Here is a 22,434-nt window from a genome sequence, read left to right as displayed (position 1 = left end):
TTGGCAAATATACAGAAGAATTTTAAAATCTATGGGAAACTAAACATTTAAAATATTAATACTATCGACTGAAGGTACCTGCTTGATGGAATTTTAATTTAAATTCTAATGGATTCAAGCTCTGTACTATTCAATTTAAGTCGTTTTTTGCGACCCGGGTTTCGCCTTTCGGCATCTTCAGGCGCCGTGTACACTCACCAAAGATAAACACACACTGACAACAAACACTCTTTACTCTAGCTTATATTATAAATCAATAACTGTGCTGCTGTTAAAATTTAGCACTTATTCCAACAATTACAAACATCTTAATGTAATTGTTACAATAATTGCTAATACTTTGATACAAACCTACCCTTAGTTTGATAATATTTATCACTTTATCACTTTAGCGGTCGATAAGTATAGAAGAGACCCACTGAAGTGGGCTAATTATTTTAATCTATAATATTTAAAACACATTTTAAAGGTTATTCATAAAGTGGCAATACCTCAATTTAAATTTATTTTAATGATTATTAATAACAAAATGTACTTAGGTTTGTAAGTTTTTATTGTACCCATCTATGTAGGTACGTACCTAACGTTATCCACCGGAGGAAAAAACCTATATAATTATATGCCGCGTAAAATATGTAAATGAAAAAATACAGTGTTTTACATTATCAAAAAAACCACTCACCATCTCGTCCAAGCTCTTCAGATCGTTGGTGACGATCTGCGGCACCGGCCCGTACACCATCGGCGGCGATTCCACCACACCTTCGTCCTCGTCTTCTTCGGAATCACCTGGCACTCCGACGCCACCGCAGCGGCGAGCCTCCAATAAGATCTCGCGGTCGATCTGCTGCTCCATTTGCACCAGCATCGGAGCCAGCATGCCTGGTGAAGGAAGAACATCGACAGTTAGAATTATAACTCTCGTAATATGACGTATGAACTGATGTATTATTGTAATCGTGTTTAATTGAACAAATCAGACCGAGTTTATTTTTTGTTTATTCGAAATTTCTCCAAACCCGGCCAACATAGGCGATTTCGTAATCGTATACCTGAGAAGACACCATTCTCCAGTCGAACTACCGAACATCCGATTCAAAATGTAATTTCCACAGGCTTATTTTTGGGGTAAGGAATCGTGTTGTAATCTCGAGCTCCTTCAATCAGTTAAAAATTAATTCCATAATCTGTTTAATTATCATAATATATTTACTTAAACGAGTTTTCTCGAATGTAAATTTTAGTAAACGAAGTTTTTTTTCCGACCATGTCCGATCCTCATAGGATCATATGGGCTTCCACAGAGTAGAGGTTTGTATTAATAGATTTTGTTTTTTTACGAGAAATGGATGTCAGCCACTTGCTTAACCTATTAGGTCCATACCCTGACTCACACACAAATTGAAAAACAATATGTGTACTTGCCAGAACCAGGATTCGAACCTGAGACCCACAGCGTGAAAGTCCAACGCTTAAGCCGCGCGGCCACCATGGGTGTCAAAAGAAGTACATATTGTTAATTACCTAGCACTTCACTTCATCGAATCGAAATCATATCGAGCTTTCTGCGATTTCCGTAAAGTACCATAAATCCGAGTGTGATAATTATATGAAGCCTTAATATATCAAACCGATATCTAATATAGGTAGTTAATAATACAAATATTTTAATTTCTTGTAATTATTCATGTCGTATTGTAGATTAATTTATAACTATAAGAATCCTCACACCTGTTATTTGATAATTATTATTTGTTGAGATAAAAAGTCTTCCATTGGTGTTACAGTTATAAGTTGTGTAAATGTACAGTATCAATCATTATTTAGATGAATAATCGCATAAAATCTCAAATAATAGTATCGAAGTACGCAAACAAAGCAAAACGTCAAAACAGTGCAAGAATCAAACAGAATAGTTTTTTAAAGTCACCAATTTAACGGTGGTGATGAAATCGCAATCTAATACTGTAGTATAAGACATTAGTAAAATAAGTAACTCTTTGCCTGGTTTATATTATTAGAATTATCAGAAAAAAATTATTTAAGTATGTCTTCAATAAATTGATTAGTTTTTTTAATCATATCAAAGCTAATTTCCGTTCAGTACAAGGATTTAATACACATCTACATTCTCATAATGCTTGTGAAAACTTTCTACCAATTTAATAATATTATATTTAGGTAGTTACCCAAGTATGTATTTAATGATGTCCGTTCAAAATGGGATGACTCCACAATTAATTTATGGCGGATGTTTAAATCCATAATATTTATTACTTACTAGGCAAAATAGAGCAAAAAATAAATGAAAATGTTTCTTTTGGAGTTTTGAATTAAGAATGCGGACCATGCGAACTTTCATTACTTTGAAAGTGAAGAATCGACGATAGATCTGGCTCCTGGAAAGAGAGTTTCAACATAGCCCCATATTTTTCAAGCCAGCCGGATTCCGGTGTCCATTCAATACCATCCAAAGGCAGAGCTACGAGATGCTGGTATGACCCAGGAAGACGAAAGAATATCAGAGATTATTGGAGATGCAGATATTGAATAGAAAGAAGAGAATTGTGTACAAATGCCAGGTATATGAAAAATCTGTAATAACTTTGCAATCATAATTGTCGATAAATTGATTATAAAGTAATTTGAAGTACCTAACTCAGATAAGCATAGTTATTAGAAATAATTGGCATGAATCATAGGCGGGTCAATCAATAGCTTAAGCCAAAGTAAAAGATCTGAGTTTGAATCCCATGCGTTCCATTTTTTTTTTTTTTTAAATATCTGAGGTTTTCAAAACAATGTATATTCGGTAACTTACTACATTTATAACACTCAATGGACTGTCTATAGTGTCTATACAACGCCTGCGGGGCACTGAATTTCGAGTTACGATGGTAGTGCTAGTTGTTGATTATCTTCTAATACAATGTTAATCTGTTCGCAATAAATGAAGATTTTCGATTGAATATTTCGTTCAATTCAACTACAATTTTAAGGGCGATATTTAAAGTTTTATGTCCCGGCCTGAATATATTCGGCCATATGGTCTATATATAGACCAGTGCTACACAACCTATTTGACAAAAGGGCCAATTATCTATTTTATCTTGAATTATCTATTAGCGTCTACATTATAAGTGAGATAAACACACATCACAAATTTGCTCTAATGGTAAAAAAGTCGCCTGAGGCGCTATTTTACTTTCAGAATATTACCATTTTAAAATACGTGATTGTGTGAAGTAGATTTTGAATACTGTGTGTCGATAATCAAAAACTTCATAACACAAATGAATTTATTGAAAAATACAAAAAATCATTAAAGATACACTGAATATCCGTAATGTTACCTGGAATACCATTTAGGAAACGTTTCTGTAGAGCCTAACGATAGGTAGGGGGGCCCGACAATGATCCTGGCCTAGGGGCCCGCTTCACGATGTGGGGGGCCATGATAACCGGTATACACAAAATTTTCGCAAAAAGCCTCTAAACTTGTCAGTGCTTCAAACTCAATATACCTAAATCCGCTATTGACGATTATAAATTCATGGCGCCATTAAATTGCAGGCACTACTCTGATAAGTAAGAATTACTGAGTAGTGACATTTCGTACTTCAAGGCTTTTCGTAACATCCTTTCGTGATGTCGAAAAAAAATCTATTGTTTGTCACAAAATGGCAACACACAAAAGTTAAGTTATGTAACCTCCTTCCTGTAATTATTTTTAACCTCTTGTAAGCAAACTAAAACTTGAGTTAATCGTCCATTTCCGTGACGAAAGTAATTTAAATTTGAACTACTGTGCGTGGCCCAGCGATAAATCATGTATTCAAATTTTCCCTTGGATAAGGAAAACGGTATGATAATTATTTTTTAAAAGTGTCACGAAATCATTAGGGGGTTGTTAAAACTGGAGGTATTTATTTGGCAGTCGTTATTTGATAACGTTTCAATTATTTTATATTAATTTGATGTAAGGTTGCCATACTACCTCGTTTCCACATTTTGTACTGATGAGAATAACGAGATATGAATGGCAAAAGTAAGGAAAAAAAAGAAACTAGACCAAAGATATAGAAAGAACCCCTTATTCTAGCGAGACATAGCTTAATAATTGTATGACATTGATAGAAAAGTCCACTGATTACATTTAGGGATTGCAATACCGGTATTCCAGTATTTATCAATACCGAAATACCGGTTTTAAAAATCCAAAATACCGGAATTTTCGGTATTAAGAAAGCACATTCGTTTACGTTTTTTAATATGAATTATAAAGTATGTGCTGCTAAAATGCAAATATATTGAGTGAATCCAACAGAGGTGAAAAAATAATAAAACACATTTCATCAAATATATTTATATAAGTAATTATCGCGATGAATTATCATAATATTATTTCGAAATAGAAAACATCCGTGACAAAAATGTTCAATTATTCTATAATTATTGATGACTGTGCAAGCGTTGAATTTAAGAAGCTTTTCCTGCAGCCGGGACTTATTTGCACTTGATGAACTTTTGACGGCTTTAGTTAAAATTATCAATATATTCAAATTATTCGTAAAAAAAATCATTAGTTTATTAGTATATTTTTAAATGTCAAAATAATAGATGTAGGTTTTTGCTATAACATAATATTTAAAAAAGATTTTAATATCTATATTTATTGTAAGCACCTACTTCTGTTTTTTTTAATGTTTAAGAAATACCGGTATTCAATAAGAAATACCGAAAAACCGGTATTGATATTTTCATTCGGTATTGCAACCCCTAATTACATTAGCTACAAGTGACTTGCATTGCAGGATTATTTGAAGTCAAATGCACACCCTTCGACTATGACATTGCAATATATTTTCAGATTCACCCAGTTAGTTAATTAGATACATGATTAGGTATATGTGCAGATATTTCCAATATGATCCGTAAATAAATGAAATTATCAATTAGACATTTCAAACATCTCACATATTGCCATATCACAGTGGAGGTAGGCTGGTAAGATACGACATAAATAGTGCACACTATACTTTGTCATCCAAACGTGTTTGTTTAAATTGCACTAAGCTGCAATATTGTGTAGATAGTGTTTGTTAGCTTTTAAAATTCAATTCAACACCGTTTAATCCAACCGATAGTAGATAATAGACACAAAATATTTTATATAATATATAGAAGAATATTTTTTTATCGATTATGATTTGGTTTAGGCAGGACTTAACGGATTAAAAGAAACGCCATCTGTAATGTGTTCTTAATTTAATGAAAACAAAATAAGTATGACTGAAAAAGTGTGCACAATTTTTGTCGGATCGCCCATAGCATACCTAAACTATTATGGTTTAGTTTAGGCAGGGTTTAATAGAATTTTAAAGACTACCAAGCACCATCTGCAAATTGTATTCTTAGTTCAATGAAAACAAATAAGTATGACTGACAAAGTTTAGTGAGCACTATTTATCTTAACAGCCTACCTCCACCCTTCGCCCACTGTTTAATTGTATGACATTGATTGAACAATAAATTTTACTATATATAACTGTGGGAAGCTACTTCTTTGTCAATTGTATGTATGCGTACGTAGTATATTCATTATATTCACCATTATTTTTAGATGAAGTATGATAAATGCGTATCTACGTAGGTTATGTAAACAAAGCAATAGACTTCAAACCATGGGTGGCCAACCTTTTCAGCAGCCGGGCCACATTATAAAAATGAGATTTCCTACCGGGCCGCACAACCGATTTTTTTATTATACAAAACAAAAAAGAAATATATATTATATATTAATAAAATAAAACAAAAATGAGAATCAAACATATTTATTAGATTAGACTTTTTTAAATAATAAAAATTAAACAAAATAGGTAATATAAAAATAATAAATTTTAGTGATAAGTATGATTTTGTGTGGCAGAACTAAGTGCATCAATATCGATATCGGGTGAGGTTGCTCCTACACGCAAACAGTTTTCCAAATGCACATCAGTGATTCGTGTTCTCACTCGGGATTTGATATTCTTCATCCGACTAAAAAGCTGTTCACACGTGTAAGTGTTTCCAAATAGCGAAGTCATTATTAGAGCATGCTTGTAAAATGCAGGATATTTCTCCTTGTCCAAATATGTTTTGTAAAACTCTTCCAAACCAACCTGATGGAATTTCTCCTTTAACTGTCCATCGCAACATATTTCACAATGTTCTATTTGTAAATTTCCCGGTTATAAATTCACGTCTACGGAAAATGGCGTTGCAAATGCAGCAAAAAGCACACGGTGCTTTTTAAAATCTTGAGCCAATATCGAATCTCAATTTACGAAATTAGCGCATCTAGCGGCAGCATTTGATATTATTTTTATTTTCTCACTGCTCCACGGGCCACAAGTTGTAATAATTAACTTGTTACCTATCTAACCACACGTACAATCGTTCGATTCGAAAATAGAATTGCCTTCAAAATTCCTAATATGGAATGCGTATAAAACTCCTTATACATGTAGTCAAAATTATACGGTTAAATTTAACTTCGAAACGGTTGATATAAACGTTAAATGAACCTACTGTATTATACTGTGTCTATTATTTATTATTAGCTATTCTATATTTTATTATTAGCTATTCTATATTAAATTTTGTGTATATTTCAGGTAACTTACCAAATTTAGATCCCTTCCTCGCCACCTCCAGCAGGCACAAAATGACGTGCTTCTCATTCTTCCTCATGATGAGGTCGTCCGTCTCGAAGAGGAGGCACTCTATGATGCCCAGCGCCCTCCTGCACCAGGCTATGAAGTTGGAGACGTTGTCCCTGGCGAAGAAGGTGGCCGCGCGCGCCGCCGGGAGGAAGGGCACCGTAGGAAGGGTCGAAGTGCGGGCCAACAAACCGCGAGCGACTCTCCGGCTCTCGTGATCGATCGCTGATGTTCTGACATTGTTGGCGTGCTGTAAAGAGGAGAAGAAGAAAAATTAGTTATGTCTTCAATGGTTTGAAACAAGGCCTGAACAAAAACGATGCAAAAGGGGGAGTGAGAAAGTATTCGGAACCCTTATAATCTCTGCGACACGCGCTAGAGTAAGATAAAAGGTTTACAGATCTGGGAGATGGTTTGCTACGATGTAGCCGGCAAATTTTAACTAATTGCACAACTAAGCGTCGATAACCGTGTTGCTAAAATTGCTATTGTTTGTGTTAAACATAAAGTCAGTGGTAAATATTGTCAGTTTAATTAAGTAGAAAAGATGGTTCTGTGTGTTGTATTAAAATATGGTAACCGTACTGATAAGCAAGAAGATGGTATTACGTTTCATAGGTAAGTTGATACATGTTCGTGATAATTTATTTGTATATTATTATATATTTTAATATCAGTCACCTAGTGTTTCTTTAAAATAACTTAAACTATGGATATCTTTACCTAATGGTTGCATTTTGACCGCTTAAAAATACTATATAACGTAAAAAAAATAGAAAATTATTTTTCAATTCTGATCGTCTAGTGCGAGCACTTTGAGCGAGCACTAGCGAAATGGTCTATGGTCTCGAAAATTTGTAGACGAATGCATTCGCACGCCCACAAACCAAACGCGCGGCACGCGACTTCATTTAGCAATGCAACGGGTGGCGTCTAGATGTATCTATAGTCTATGGTTTGAAAGAAGACTCACTTTTGAACGTGGGATGAAAAATCGGCGATACACAAACGAAACCATCGTAATAAATACATCGATCGGTAAGACGTGTGTACCGGTGTATAACTAACCATAAGTGCGAGTGAGAAAGTATCCCATATGAGTAAGAGTAGGATAGAAGACATATGAATAATCGACATAGTGAAAATAGACGTGAAGCCGGTAAATATTGGTTTGATGGGGCAAAACCGGTAGTAGGTACGTGTACGTGAGATATCTAGTTTTGTTATGTGAAATATTTATTTTATTTAAAGTTTATGTTCTACTGTGCGTCATATAGTCGGATTTTCTTTAGTATTATTGCTCTAAGGTTGTTATCGTAGCCAAAAGTACCAATTCAACATAGTTTCATTTAGATATTTCACATTATTCGCAGTTCATAATGAAACTCCTCAAAAATTACATTAAAAAGGTACCAGTAAGACAGCGGCGGTGATGTGCGGTCTGAGTCCCGCGCCCTTTATCCAACCGTTGTCGATTACGCGGTCTTGGCAGGAGTTAATAATAAAATTGACTTACAGCTAGGAAATGTGGTCAGATAACAACGTTGGAGTGGTGAGGTGAGGTGTGGATAGAGAGGCGCACGCCTATACCTAACCGTTGTCGATTCGTAAACGGGATTGTAGGTTATATATATATATATATATATCAGGTGTGCAAATAAAAATAATTACATAGTTCTGAAAGGTTTTTATCTAATTACATTATTGTTATATCATAATATAGGTTATAAAAAGGGTAGGTATACTAAACTAGTTTGACTGTTCATTAAGTCTAATTTTAACTTGTGTTGTTGTAAATTTAAATAAATAATTACAAGATAAAAAGATCTTTTTATATACAAGGTTTTTAAATTTTCTGTTGAATCATATAAACTTTACTTGACTAGCTTAAACGATCAAAAAAATTTGTACTTGATAGAAATAATACTGAAATGTCATTTTGACATGTCATATTGATACGTAGTAACGCACGTATATATTAATAATTTAGTTGCTAGGACCCCAGACCCCTAGCAACCAATCATGGTGTCGAAATAACTTTTCATACAAAACAGAATTAACTGAAAATGAATTCAATTCTACTTAAAGATGGCTAAAAGTTAAAATTTGAAGTTAAAGTTGAAGTAAAAGTTTGAAATGGGGCCTCGAAACAGTCCAAACCAGCTGTCAATAAATCTTACGAAGATCATTAAAAAGATGCGCATTTACGTAAAAGGTACGAAAATAAGCTATTTAGCAGGAAAAAACGATAGATTTTGTGAAAATAAAATACAAGTAAATTTACTTATTTTTACCAAGAATGAAGTCCAATGAAAAAAGTGCAAATAATTACAAGATAAAAAAAACTTTCTATATATGTACCACGTTTTTAAATTTTCTGTTGAATCATACAATCTTGACAATTCTATGTATTAATAATTTAGGACAAATAAGGCAATTGTCAACAAATCATTTTTTTTTGCTATTTTGTAACAAACAAACAAATATAGAATACTGAAATGTCATTTTGATTTCCATATTAACGCACGTATATATTAATAACCAATAATAGTGGATTGGATTACGGATTTCTTCCGAAATAACTTTTCACGCAAAACAGAATTAACTGAAAATGAATTAAATTCTACTTAAAGATGGCTAAAAGTATTAAAAAATTGCATTGGCATCGAGTTCGGATATATTCTAAAAGTTTCAAATGTCTAGCCAGTCGGGAAGTTAGTTAAAAATCGATTGCAAAATTTGTACCAGACAAAGAACCACCGGACAAATAAGAATACGAGCTAAGAAAAACGTTGTAAAAATGGAGAGAATTCGTTTTGTTTTTAACCTAATCAATTCTGACATTAAGTAGTATGATTGTGTAAATAATATTTGTTATTTTTTTATGTTTTAAATCTTTTCTAAACTAAAGGAACGATCCTTTCCTACTGCAAAAATCTTAAAATGTCAGAAAATTACGAGCCTTTCTACAATGCACATTCAGATTTTTTGCGCACACGTACAACATTAAATTGAAGGTTACTTACTAGGGCCGTGTTGTGTCACTCCATCAATTTTAGCAGGTAGTTCTGACTATTTGATTCTAACAATACATTTTATAAAATTACATTACATTGATATCGTAGGTACGATCGAAATTAACACAACACCTCAGCGTCGATAAAATTCAAACAATCGTAAAGTTTTGATCATTTCGACAGACGAATCACATGACGGAATTATTTTTTTTGTATATACAAAAGACTTACTCCGTATGATAAATCTAAGATATTGTGGATGTTGATGGTTTTTTCAGTGCCATTCAAGTGAAGATTAATTTAAGCGTTTAGTTTGCTGACTAATAGAAATAATTACGGCGTGTAAAGGTCAGCGTGAACGGTGTACAGTGGCGTACGCAAGTTTACTCCGCAAATATTGAGGGAGTGCATGGAAAATTCTAATAATTGCTTCAAACCATTTTTCAATTTAAAAAACCATTATATCTCCTCAGTCGTCTCTAAAGCTCAAATTACATTGGCAGATTGCGTCTGGCCCGATCGTCTGCCACGACTGTCAAACTCTATTCTCTATGGTTTTCAAGGATCGTGAGTGATCGGGACAAAAGTGGAAAATTTTCTATTATTCCGTAAACAAATAATTAATCAAATAATTCAATGCAGTTCCACCATGAATTGACAGTTAACAATATAAAAGAAATATTTGGGGACATTCAGTCGGGTTTTGTATTTTTTGACGTCGTATGACCTGACCATCATTAACCAAAGCTGGCTTTATGAAGGTTGGCTCTCTTATTAATCTTTTGTGGTTTACTCTTGATTATTACTTGACACTCTAATCGTGCAAATTCGTAAAGAGAAACCTGATGTACACCTTCAGGTATTTTAAGCCGTCAACACTATCGACGACCTGCATGTCGCTGATCGTGTAAATATGGTTTAAAAATAAAATTACTTTTTCTTAAATCTGTTACGCCGCTGGTCGATTCGATTCAGTGGCCATTAAATATTAGCTAAATTGTAACTCAGGGGGGCTCTCGAAATAAATCAAATTAATAATCATTTTGAACCAACAAAACGTTGAACCCGGGGCCATCCATAATGATGGTAAAATAAAACAAGAACTGTATTTTCCTACACCTATCCTATATGTATATGTACACCTACATAGTATTATTTGAGTTGAAGTGTGTTTATATTAATAGCTCAAAATAATATACTGATTTAATTCAATATTATCGGTCGGTACTATAACATGGACTCGCTCTCAATAAGATGGTGTGTCCCTTTCTACCAGTGGCGATGGGTGGAGGTAGGCTGTCAAGATCCGAAACAAATAGTGCACACTAAACTTTGTGTTTGTATTTGCTGGATTCGGGTATTATGAAATGCTTATCGAATTGCGTTATAACGCGATTAACAATCACTATTTAAAATCGTCGTAATTAACTAAGATTCGCGTAGTTTAATTGTAAAAGCATACTGGCGCGAATCCAGCAGAGTCAAGTCCTGTCGCGTGTCGTATTTTTTTCTACAAAATGATTTTTTTAGTGTGTATAAGCATGAGATGTTTTCAAATTATTTTTTAAAATATTAATTTCATTTAAATAGTGTTTTACCAGATCCCAAATTCTGATTACGTAAGTTCAAGTACAGGGTCGCGTCTTGCCAACCCTTATCGCTTATCAGAAAGTAAGGCAGATGTAATTTAAATAATGCGACCGCATTTCAACGTCGCCCATACAATGGAAAGTGTCCATGCGACGACGGAAGCGACCAGGACGTCCTACATTTACTCATATATTGTCAAATCTTTAGCAAGGAGCGGCACAACCTGAACTTTCTATTACAAATGTCAAATGCGGACATTCGAGACCTTCCGGGGACCATGGCAAACGAGGCCGGAAGAGATGCAAATTTTAATTTCTGTATTGATGTAATAAAAAGAATTAAAAATAATAAATGGTGACACGTAATGATGATTCATGATGATTCATGCCTTTCAGATCCAGTGACTGCAGTCATATAAGACAGGATAAGTGGGTTTGGGTCGAATGCCCGAAGGCTGAAATCCCGAATGCCGAAATCCCGAATGGCCGAAATCTCGAACGGCCGAAATCCCGAATGCCGAAATCCCGAGTGCCGAAATCCCGAAAGCCGAAATCCTGAATGGCCGTAATCCCGAAGAGACAAAAAAAAACATTTTTTGTAGAACAAATGGGTTTTTATCTCTCTTGCAAAATTTGCGCAATACAAGACAAGTGGTAAGATTGCGCAATTTTTTCCGGATAGACAAAAACCCATTTGTTCCACAAAAAATGGTTTTTGTGTCTCTTGTAAAAATTGCGCAATTCAAGATAAGTGTTATTTTTCCCGGGCAGACAAAATTTTGGCCTTCGGGATTCCGGCCATTCGGGATTTCGGCCATTCGGGATTTCGGCATTCGGGATTTCGGCCTTCGGGATTTCGGCCATTCGGGATTTCAGCATTCGGGATTTCGACCTTCGTGATTTCGTCCGGCACCCAGGATAAGTATATGCTCAGAATATCAGTCCTATGCGACATTTCTTTTACCACGGGAAAAACTCGGCTACAAATCTCAGTCCTCAGTTCCCAGTGAATACGACAAAATATTCATCAGAATCACCACCGCCTTGCGCTACAAAGAATTTTCCAGGGTTTTTGCAAGGCGGTTTCTAGGCCCTGGCCGAATCCAAATAAGCAATACCCGATGCGGGTAGAAGAATAGTTTTCAATAAGGCATATTCTCTCAGCCGGCACAATTTTCATTTGACTAGCGTCAAGTAGAGTAGTTTGCGTGCCAAAGTCCTTAAAGAAACCTCGATAGTAAATGTAAGGTATCCATAAACGTAATAAATAATGCTGAGCTCTACGGGAGAAGATATAATGCTGAGCTCTACGGGCTGTACGAAGATTGCAGCGCAGTTCAATCAATTAAGATTGGGAGACTGCGATGGCTAGGTCATGTGCATTGTATGAATGACAATGAACCGGCAAAGAGAGTGATGTCCAGCAATCCAATAGGACGTAGAAGAAGAGGGAGGCCAAAGATTCGCTGGTTAGATGGAGCTGCCAGTGACTGCCGTATTCTAGGGGTACCAAATTGGAAAGCGGCCACACTGGATAGGGATAGGTGGAGGGAGCTGTTGGAGGAGGCCAGGACCCACACCGGGTTGTCGCGCCCCTGATGATGATGATGATGATCCATAAAGGCATCTAGAAAAAAAAAACTTCGCCCATACAGACGACAGCTCCAAACCCTACTTCTCTTCTAATTTCCATCAGTACATCGCAGTTACATTTGGTTGCTTAATTAGCAAACTTTCTCGCCCGGTTTTTGATGGATATTTTGTCACATTATGTTTAAAATATTATAGCTTGCTTCGTTTTTATCCATACACCATAAATATAAGTTGGGCGAATGGTTCACGATCAATTCTCATAAATAAATACGCTCGGTTCCCTCCCACATTACTCTCCGCCTGGGGTAGAAATGCTTTTTAAACGTAAGTATTACAAAACGACCCAAAAGCGGGTTCAAATTGGGCCACAGAATCATAATGACCTCACAGAATAATTTCCAAATATCTCACCATACACACGAAACCCGAGGAAATTTATTGCCGATTCGATATGATAGATAACCCAATTACCGCCATAAGGTCAAAAAATTGCCCAATCATTTAATTTTACGGACAGCTGGTAGTTAAAAACACACGAATTATTTCTAAATTTTACGCACAGTTGTTATTATTTTATAATTTTTATAACGTACAGTTATGTAGCGTATAAATTATTCTCTTTAAACACTAGAATTTTTGTTCGACATTGTATAATTATATACGCAATATGGAGTGAAGAAAAAAAACATCGAAATATTATTTCGTACCAACGCTCTAAATTGATTACTTAAATACATAGATTTCGAGAGACATAATCAAAATAGGATTTCATAACAAACGACAAAAAACACGTTTTAACGAAATATAAATTATTTTAATTGGGTCTCTTAATTACAAAGGATGTTGATGAGTTAAATTTAAGGCATTGCCAATAATCATCTTCCATCGACGACAGTCTCCACCAAACTTTTTTACCTGATGGCACATCGGGAAAGGATAATTTGTTTGGTGGCACACCAAATAAAAACTCGACTAAACATTAAATGAGTTGCCTAGAGTCATAAGTTATGACATATATTCAACATAATACGATATCAGAACAAAAAACACAAACAAAGAAAAAGTTAATCAATTACAATTTTCAAAATAGTTTTTTCACAAGTACCTACAAATAATTGAATAATAAATGCAATGTAAACCAAACATAACTTAAAAAACAAAAACGACACACGTAACTATTCCTAAATACTAATTTCTGTTTTTTGCCCGATTATTTTTTATAATTTTTTTCATAAAATTTTTCCGCATAGGTATCTGTCAGTATTTTGTTTATATGCGGAAAACTACCTCTCAACGTCCACTTGGGCAAACTTTAAATAATAGTGCCCGAGTTGACTTCACTTTTTCCACTGATAAATCCACAGCTCGGAGATGGCATTAAAAATGCAAGTGCATCTAAACTATCTTCCTTCCTAACTTAGTTATATTTCGATAAAATAATTTAAAAAAACTAAAATTATACATTCAAAAGCTCTAAAATATGCATTTATTTATGAAATATGCACTAATGTCTCAAATATGCTCTAACGTCTCAAATATGCATTTATATGCGCAATAAAATTTTATGGATTCTGTGTCTTTCAAAACAGATTTCTGTGCAACTCATAGCTGTGCATACACCCTAACAAAACATGCACTAGCATATAAATCCGGGCCCTAGTCATAACTCACAATATATTACAAAAACCTAGTTTTGAGGTAATCGCAAAAAACCAACATAGCACTGTTTTTTGTAATTAGAAGAAAAGTTTTGAACTCCCTTGAATATTAAGACGGTACTTCAGTGAAACGGCAAATAATTTTCAACTATAGGTGCGACGAAATTTTGGACTGGCTTTCAATCGGAGATCGAAAGTCGAGCTGTGAACACCTCAATTTGTTTTGTGATGGCGACGGGGCAATTAATTCTTAAATCGTGTAAAGATGAATGACTAAAAAACGTTACCCATTTACTTGACAAAGAAAACAATGAATATATTATTATTAGTGTTAGAACAATAAACATAACATTAAATGGACGCATGTTGACTTTTTATGACAAATTATGTTCTGTTCTGCACGCGTCATTTGCACAATCTTCGCGTCGCGTAGTCACGATCGTTTTAGACCGTGCCCCAGCTGAAGTATAGCCTCAATGAGTGAGTGAGTCGATTTATATATATATTTTAAATATATATACTCCTAAGACTGCAGACATACAGCCCACTGTGAGATATAGAGCTCCCTGAATGGTTAGAAAGACCTTGGTGACAGAACTCGCAGAAATGTGAGTTATGACACCAACAGTCAACTTTGTCAACGATTTTCACATGGTTTAAAGTGACTTTTGAATTTTGATACCCAACTATAATATAGATTAGTGCCATTAGAATCACTTGGTATATTTAACTAAAAAATGACAAAATGTGATATATGACACTAGGCAACTGAAATATACCACAGAACAGATAAATATAATTCTGATGGGCTATATTCGAATAAACTACATTTTGACGCAGAGCTTTGAATGTGTGAGTGTCCTACGAAAATAAACCACGCATTATGGACGTGCAATAGTGTGTGTTGCAACCTTCAATACATCAATATTAAATAAGCGTCAATGCATAACCGAGAGCAGTTGTCAGTATTCGATTTTATTATTATTTTGTAACAACTACTAGTCAAAATTATCGTAATTAACTAAGGCGCCCGTAGTTTAATTGGTAAAACATACTAGCGCGAATCCAGCAGATACAGGTTTAAGTCCCGTCGGGTGTCGTATTTTATCTACAAAATCATTTTTTCTAGTATAAGTATTTATAATGTTACATTCTGAAATCTTGTGTCTTATTCGTTGAATAAAAAAAATAGTTTATTAAAAAATTGATATTAATAACATGCTCGAAAAATCGAGAAATTTTCACGACACGTGTTCTCACTATAACCGTTAATAACTACAAACTGTGAATGAACACTTCAATGAAGGTTGCAAATGAATGTATTCTATAAATGTCATATTATTGTAACATTTATCTTACCGTCGAATTTGTAAAATCTTGAAAATCACTTTTAAATTAGAATTTCATTGTTCAATTACTCCCTAGTATCAATCAGCAAGACCTACAAAATGTAAATGTCAGATTTTTTGCGGAATACAAAAAAAATATTTTGCAAGAATAAATTCGATTATTTTTAAAAGGTCTCATTTTTCACCAGAGTAAAATAAAATATATTTTTCTTTCAATGTAAGTACGGCCACGAAACAGTGGACGAGTTTGTATAACTGGGATCGACCTATAATGGGAATGACGGATGTGAAACATAGATAAGAAGTCGCACACAGATTACGAAAAATGCGATCACGCGTATTAAAGGATCGGGGAATTTCAATTGTCACGAAAATGATGCTTGTGTAAACATTAGTGTTCTTTATATGTTGTATGGTGTCGAGACATGGACCCTGAAGGCAAGGGAATGGAAGGAAGGAAATTGATGCTTTCCAAATAATGTAGTACTGGCACCGAATGCAGCATATTTCTTGGACAGAGCACAGGACTAACCAGTCAATCATCCAGAGACTAAAATTAAAGAAAGCATTCTGCAGTTTTTTGTACATATTATAATAGGATAACATGGAGAATGGTGGTTTTTGGAAGCCTCTTTTTGGTAGAGGAAGAGCGTCGACGCGAAGCAGCTCACTGGGGGGGCATCCTCCACTATACCCTGAGAGAAGCAGACGATCGAGAAGGTGGAAAGTATTGGTCGATCAAAAGATGACAACATTCCAAGGTGGGTCACGTCCTGGTCATGGTCCGGTCATGAGAGCACAACCGAGAAGAAGAGAGTACAACTGAGCTTTACCATCCTCCCAGTTGCCAGAACACATTATTCAGTTTCTTGACGTTCACAAAGGCAAGTCGCAGTACTCGCAGTTCCACTATGTGCCGCTCATTTTATTAATTGGGACATTGTAAGTATATATGTACATCATGGCCCCCACAAGAAAGGGACTGACAGGGCTCTAGCCTGAGGGCCCGGGTTCTGGGGGGGCCCCGCGTGGCGCATCTACATTATAAGTGAGATAAACACACATCACAAATTTGCACTAATGATAAAAAAGTGGCCTGCGGCGCGCTATTTTACTTTAAGAATATTACCATTTTAAAATATGTAATTGTGTGATGCAGATTTTGAATACTGTGTGTTGATATTCAAAAACTTCATAACACAAATGAGTTTATTGAAAAATACAAAAAATCGTTAAAGATACACTGAATAACCTTAATTTTACCTGTTATACCATTTGAGAAACGTTTCTGTATAGCCTAGCGATGTGGGGGCCATGATGTACATTGTAATTAATTGCATATCTCGTAATTCAATCACAAGATGTCGCTAGTAACTACAACCCTTTATAATATATTAAAAATTCTAACAAAATATTTATAATTCCAATTCCTTCAAGAGAATGAATCATTATTGCACCAACTGCATAGGGCGTGTGAAATAACAAAACATTAAAATCAATCAATAGCATCAAAAACGTTGATTGAAATACGAATGCATAACGTGGCCCACGTCATGAGCATGCCGATGTTGTGGGAAAATAAACTCGTTAGCTAATTGAATTAACTCATATTTCACGAAAAGTTACCAATGACGCAAACTTGTACACACATCAATTAATTAATACAGAATACTATGTTACTTTAAATCCCGGGCGGTATGGGCAATTAAATAGTCAATATTATAAATTAGACGAAGACGTAAAAGTCATCGGAAATTTAAAATTTAATAATTATTATTTATGCAGCGTCAAAATTAATATCCGCCGAAGTTAATAGTTCCACTTTCAGCTATTATAGTACAGGCACTAAAACCTTTGTCGTATACATAATTAGACGGACGCAGTTAATTTTTTGATTCATCTACCTTAGACGATAGTATACACGAAACATCTTGGTCCAGAACCGGTCGTGGCCGCGCGCGGTTCCGTTGACGCAGTTTATTGTGTAATTCGTCTAGATGAGACGATAGCATACGCAAAAAGACATGGTGACACGTCAGAAAGTGGCCGTGACTCCCACTCTTCAACCTCCGTAACTTGTTACTGATTTGTCTGCATAATATATTACGTAGTTTATTTAGTGATTCGTCAACCTGAGACAATAGTAAGCATACACTAAAAAATATTCACCGGAAGTCGTTCAACGCATACATATTTTTTGACATTTCGTAAAATTCATACGTTCATTTATAGGCCTATTTAAGTGGTGACCTCACTGTTGCTCTGGTGATTTCGACAGAGTTTGCATTTTTTGAAAATTTTCGTTTAAAGGTTCAAAATGTGCTACGGGATGGGAGCATCAGTCTGATATCAGTCTGAGATCAGTCCGACTCGTTGTCTTCTTGGTATGCTATCAATGCAATCCCTGTCCACCCGAAGAGTGATTACTCTTTTAAAGCATTTCTTTTTACTTCTTCGTGGGTTCATTTACAATCCGTATATACCTACTGGCAAATATTAATTTTCATGTTCCCACCAATATCACTCGTAACTCTACGGTCTTCAAGATAACTCGTCGCAGGACAGAAGTTATGTTTCATGATGCTGTGTATCGTGAGATTAACTTATTTGATGGCACCATAAACGTTGATTTATTTTTTATTAACTATATAATGTTTGTGGACGTGTTAACTAGGTTAAATTTATAATTGTATATATTATCATGTTTCTTTAATATTTACATGAACACATGCTGTCTTTTCTAATTTCTTGTTATATTAGTTGTTATTTGTAATTAAGATATTTTTATAATTTTGTATTTATTATGTACCTATTATGGCGCATTGGTGAATCGCTGTAATGCCGTAATACTCTTTTTCTAAATAAATAACATTTTAAACATCAAGAAAAACGACATTACACACTTTTTTCGCGTAGCGGCAGCTCACTGTAACGTCACGTGATAGTACGCGACGTGCAGCATAATATAATCACAACTTTACACTTCAATGATTTTCACGCATTAAAGGTTGTGTGAATTCAGGCCGTCCGAATCCCACTTTCCCATCGAAATGTTTGATTTATTTTTATCGCAACATCCAATACTAAACCTGCATTTAACGTTGTCTTTTTAGGAAGTGGCCAATTAATTAAAATTATAACTGCCGTAATATTTCATCTATACTGTCTTACGTAAATATTTATCGTCGGACATAATATGCACACGGTATTGTGAATCGATGTAGGTACAGCGCGGGTATTCAAACTTTTTGAACTCGGGGCTGCGACTAGCGTTGCCAATTTAACGTTTTTCTTGCCAAAAGGCACCTGGCTTGTGAAAATTTTATTAGTATTTTTGGTACTGTTCGGTTATACCGGAGGCAGCGGAAAACGCATTTTGAAAATAGTCGATAAACTGGATTATTTGTTAGTTTGGGTTAGTTTAGGTTCGGTTAGGTTGGGTTAGCTTAGGTTAGGTTAGGTTAGGTTAGGTTTGGTTAGGTTAACCTAACAAATAATCCAGTTTATCGGCTATTTTCAAAATGCGTTTTCCGCTGCCTCCGGTATAACCGAACAGTACCGTATTTTTTGATGCTTCCAACAGCTTCAAGTGTGCTGAAACAACGCTAGATATTTAGTTTGTTTATTTTCATGCGCATCAAATTTCTCACTACAAGATTCCCACTTAATGCAGATAGGTCGGTACCTATTTTAGTGGGAATGGGACGACTGGACTCCGGACAATTGGACGCCGCACTGTCGTAGACACGTATACAGAACGTAGACGAGGTATTTTAATCAGTTTCTATCTACTACTTAGTAGTTTTAATTCATTTTACTCTTAACATAATGTATTCTTTATTGCGGATTGAGAATTACCATGCCTAAGGCTTTATATAAAATAAAAAACTCTTTTTTCGTTGGAACTTAAACATATTCACGATTAAATCATTATTTACGTCTGCATATTTACATTCTCACCAACTATTAAATCATAATATAATCATTTAAATATAAATAATAATATTACATATTTTTTAAAGTATAATAATTTTATAGTACCTATAAGTACTTAACGTCTATTTATTTTCGAATTCCGTGGCGTCCAGTTGTCCCGATGCCAAATCGTCCCAGACCCTATTTTAGTATAGTGAGAAATAAAACAACATAATTTAACACCTGAAACAATAATTCATGGCCTTATGGTGAAATGGCAAGTATCATATAATTTGAGTGCTTTTAGACATATTGTGCCATCAGTTTGACGATTATCGTAATGGCATGAAACGAACTTTAACGCCGTTGACACAATATTGTTGTCAATTTTGAAATATATTTCTGTGAAAATCTGTGGTTTTTACAAGTATAGAAATTTTTTCGATTTTATTACCACGTTTTTCTTAGCTGGTATTCTTGTTTGTCAGGTGGTTGTTTATCCAGTATAAATCTTGCAATCGATTTTTAACTATCTTCCCGACTAGCTAGATTTTTGAAAATTTTAAAATACATCAGAATAGATGCTAATGCATTCTTTTAATACGTTTAGCCATCTTTAAGTAGAATTGAATTCATTTTCAGTTAATTCTGTTTTGTATGAAAAGTTATTTCGGAAGAAATCCGTAATCCAATCCACTATTATTGGTTGCTAAGGGGAGTGGTGCTATCAACTAAATTATTCATATATACGTGCGTTACTATGGAAATTAAAATGACATTTCAGTATTCTATATTTGTTTGTTTGTTGCAAAATAGCAAAAAAAATATTGATGTTGACAATTGCCTTATTTGTCCTAAATTATTAATACATATAATTGTCAAGTTTATATGATTCAACCAATGACATTAATAAGGACGAATCATCTGGAAAAGAAAATGACACTCACTTTATTGTCGGGTCTGCCGAATGGCATAATCTGTTCTAACGCCATTACAATAAAGGTGATATCGCTATAAATTCCTGATGCTTTTTGTTGGGTCTGCCGAATGGTTCGGTTCGATCGGGTTCGCTCAAATGAACATTGACATTAGAAACACTGCTCTAACGCCATTACAATAAAGGTCATATTGCTATAAATTCCCGATGCGTGATATCGCATAATGGAAATTGCGTGACGACTACCTATACATGCGAATGCGCGAATTTACTTGCTAGCTGAGTGCGTCAACAGAAAATTAAAAAACGTGGTAAGTGTCTATATAAAAAATTCTTATCTTGTAATTATTTGCACTTTTTTCAAAAAACGAAAGGAAGGGTATTGGACTTCGTTCTTGGTAAAAATAAGTAAATTTACTTGTATTTTATTTTCACAAAATCTATCGTTTTTTCCTGCTGAATAGCTTGTTTTCGTATCTTTTACGTAAATGCTTATCTCTTTTGTGATCTTCGTAAGATTTAATGACAGCTATTTTAACTGTTTCGAGGCCCCATTTCAAACCTTCTAACAAATCAATTGCGTCATCTGCGTCAAAGAAAATTCCCATTGCATGCGACATCGATTACATGTAGATATCGACCGAAAATGGGCCCGCGATCCACCGCTTGGACACACGTGGCACACGGCTCCACCGGTCACGAATGAAGTGAAAAGATTTATAATACAATAAAATAGTTTTATTATTCAATTGACCATATCCGGTGAATTGACAGGGTGATCGTAAAGTGATTTATGCCGCTCACGAAGGTGTATACGCGCACGCTAATATAACGAAACGTGTTAAAAAAGCACACACTCCAATTCGGACCCTGTGATAAGATAATTTTATTGTTTTGATTAATTATAAAGCTACTGGATTAATATATAACTAGCTGCTACTTCGATAAAAACAAAAATGTAAGTATGCATCTACTTAAAACCAACCTTACACCAAACTACCAACTGTTTTTTTTATCATGTCCGATCCTAATACGATCATAATATGGGCCCCCACAAAGTGGAGGTTTTGTATTTAGCAGATTTTGATTTTACTAGAAATGGATGGATAGCCGCTTGTTCAACCCATTAGGTCTATACTCTGACTCATACACAAATTAAAATACAATATGTGTACTTACCAGAACCAGGTTTCGAACCTGGGACCAACGACGTTATAGGCCAACGCCTAAGCCGCGCGGCCGTCGTGGGCGTAAATACTGAATACTTAGAAATTCGTTTGATTAAATCTTGTGTAGGTATATTTTGTCTGACATAAAACAACAATTTAATGAAAATTCTAATTCATTTAACTGTTGTATTATTAGTTAAAATTGGTCACAATTAGATATGATACCTATAGCAGCATTATGGTCAATGTGTCTTTGAAGCACTTTCCAAATTGAGTTACTATTGGCGATCGGCTTTTGTATTTTCAATCAGAGTAGGTATTAATTGCTTTAATTAATAACCGACATCACGGATCACTCCGAGATTTTTTTGTTGTAACTCACTTGAACTTGCTAATAATTATTTAATTAACTATTTTTTTTATTCAACGAATAATTCAGAAGATTTAAGAATGTAACATTCTTTTTTACATTCTTAAATCTTGTGAATTATTCGTTGAATAAA

The 22,434-nt window shown here is 34.7% G+C and overlaps 1 protein-coding gene across 1 annotated transcript in view; it reads right to left on the bottom strand.

The window, feature by feature from the left end:
* Positions 1 to 22,434, bottom strand: part of LOC147069465 (GAS2-like protein pickled eggs) — a 375,836-nt gene that overhangs the window by 127,075 nt on the left and 226,327 nt on the right. The window contains exons 3-4 of the mRNA XM_085950140.1: positions 6,669 to 6,954; positions 683 to 882 (exon numbers count right to left, since the gene is read on the bottom strand). Of these exons, the coding sequence (XP_085806266.1) occupies positions 683 to 882; positions 6,669 to 6,954 (486 nt within the window). The remainder of the gene's footprint in view (positions 1 to 682; positions 883 to 6,668; positions 6,955 to 22,434) is intronic.

Source organism: Rhyacophila brunnea, unplaced genomic scaffold (assembly GCF_057557595.1).
Source record: "Rhyacophila brunnea isolate RB1 unplaced genomic scaffold, BYU_Rbru_1.0 scaffold_23, whole genome shotgun sequence".
Lineage (NCBI taxonomy): Eukaryota > Metazoa > Arthropoda > Insecta > Trichoptera > Rhyacophilidae > Rhyacophila > Rhyacophila brunnea.
Note: the sequence above shows the minus strand (reverse complement) of the source record. Positions and strands in the feature narration are given on the sequence as shown.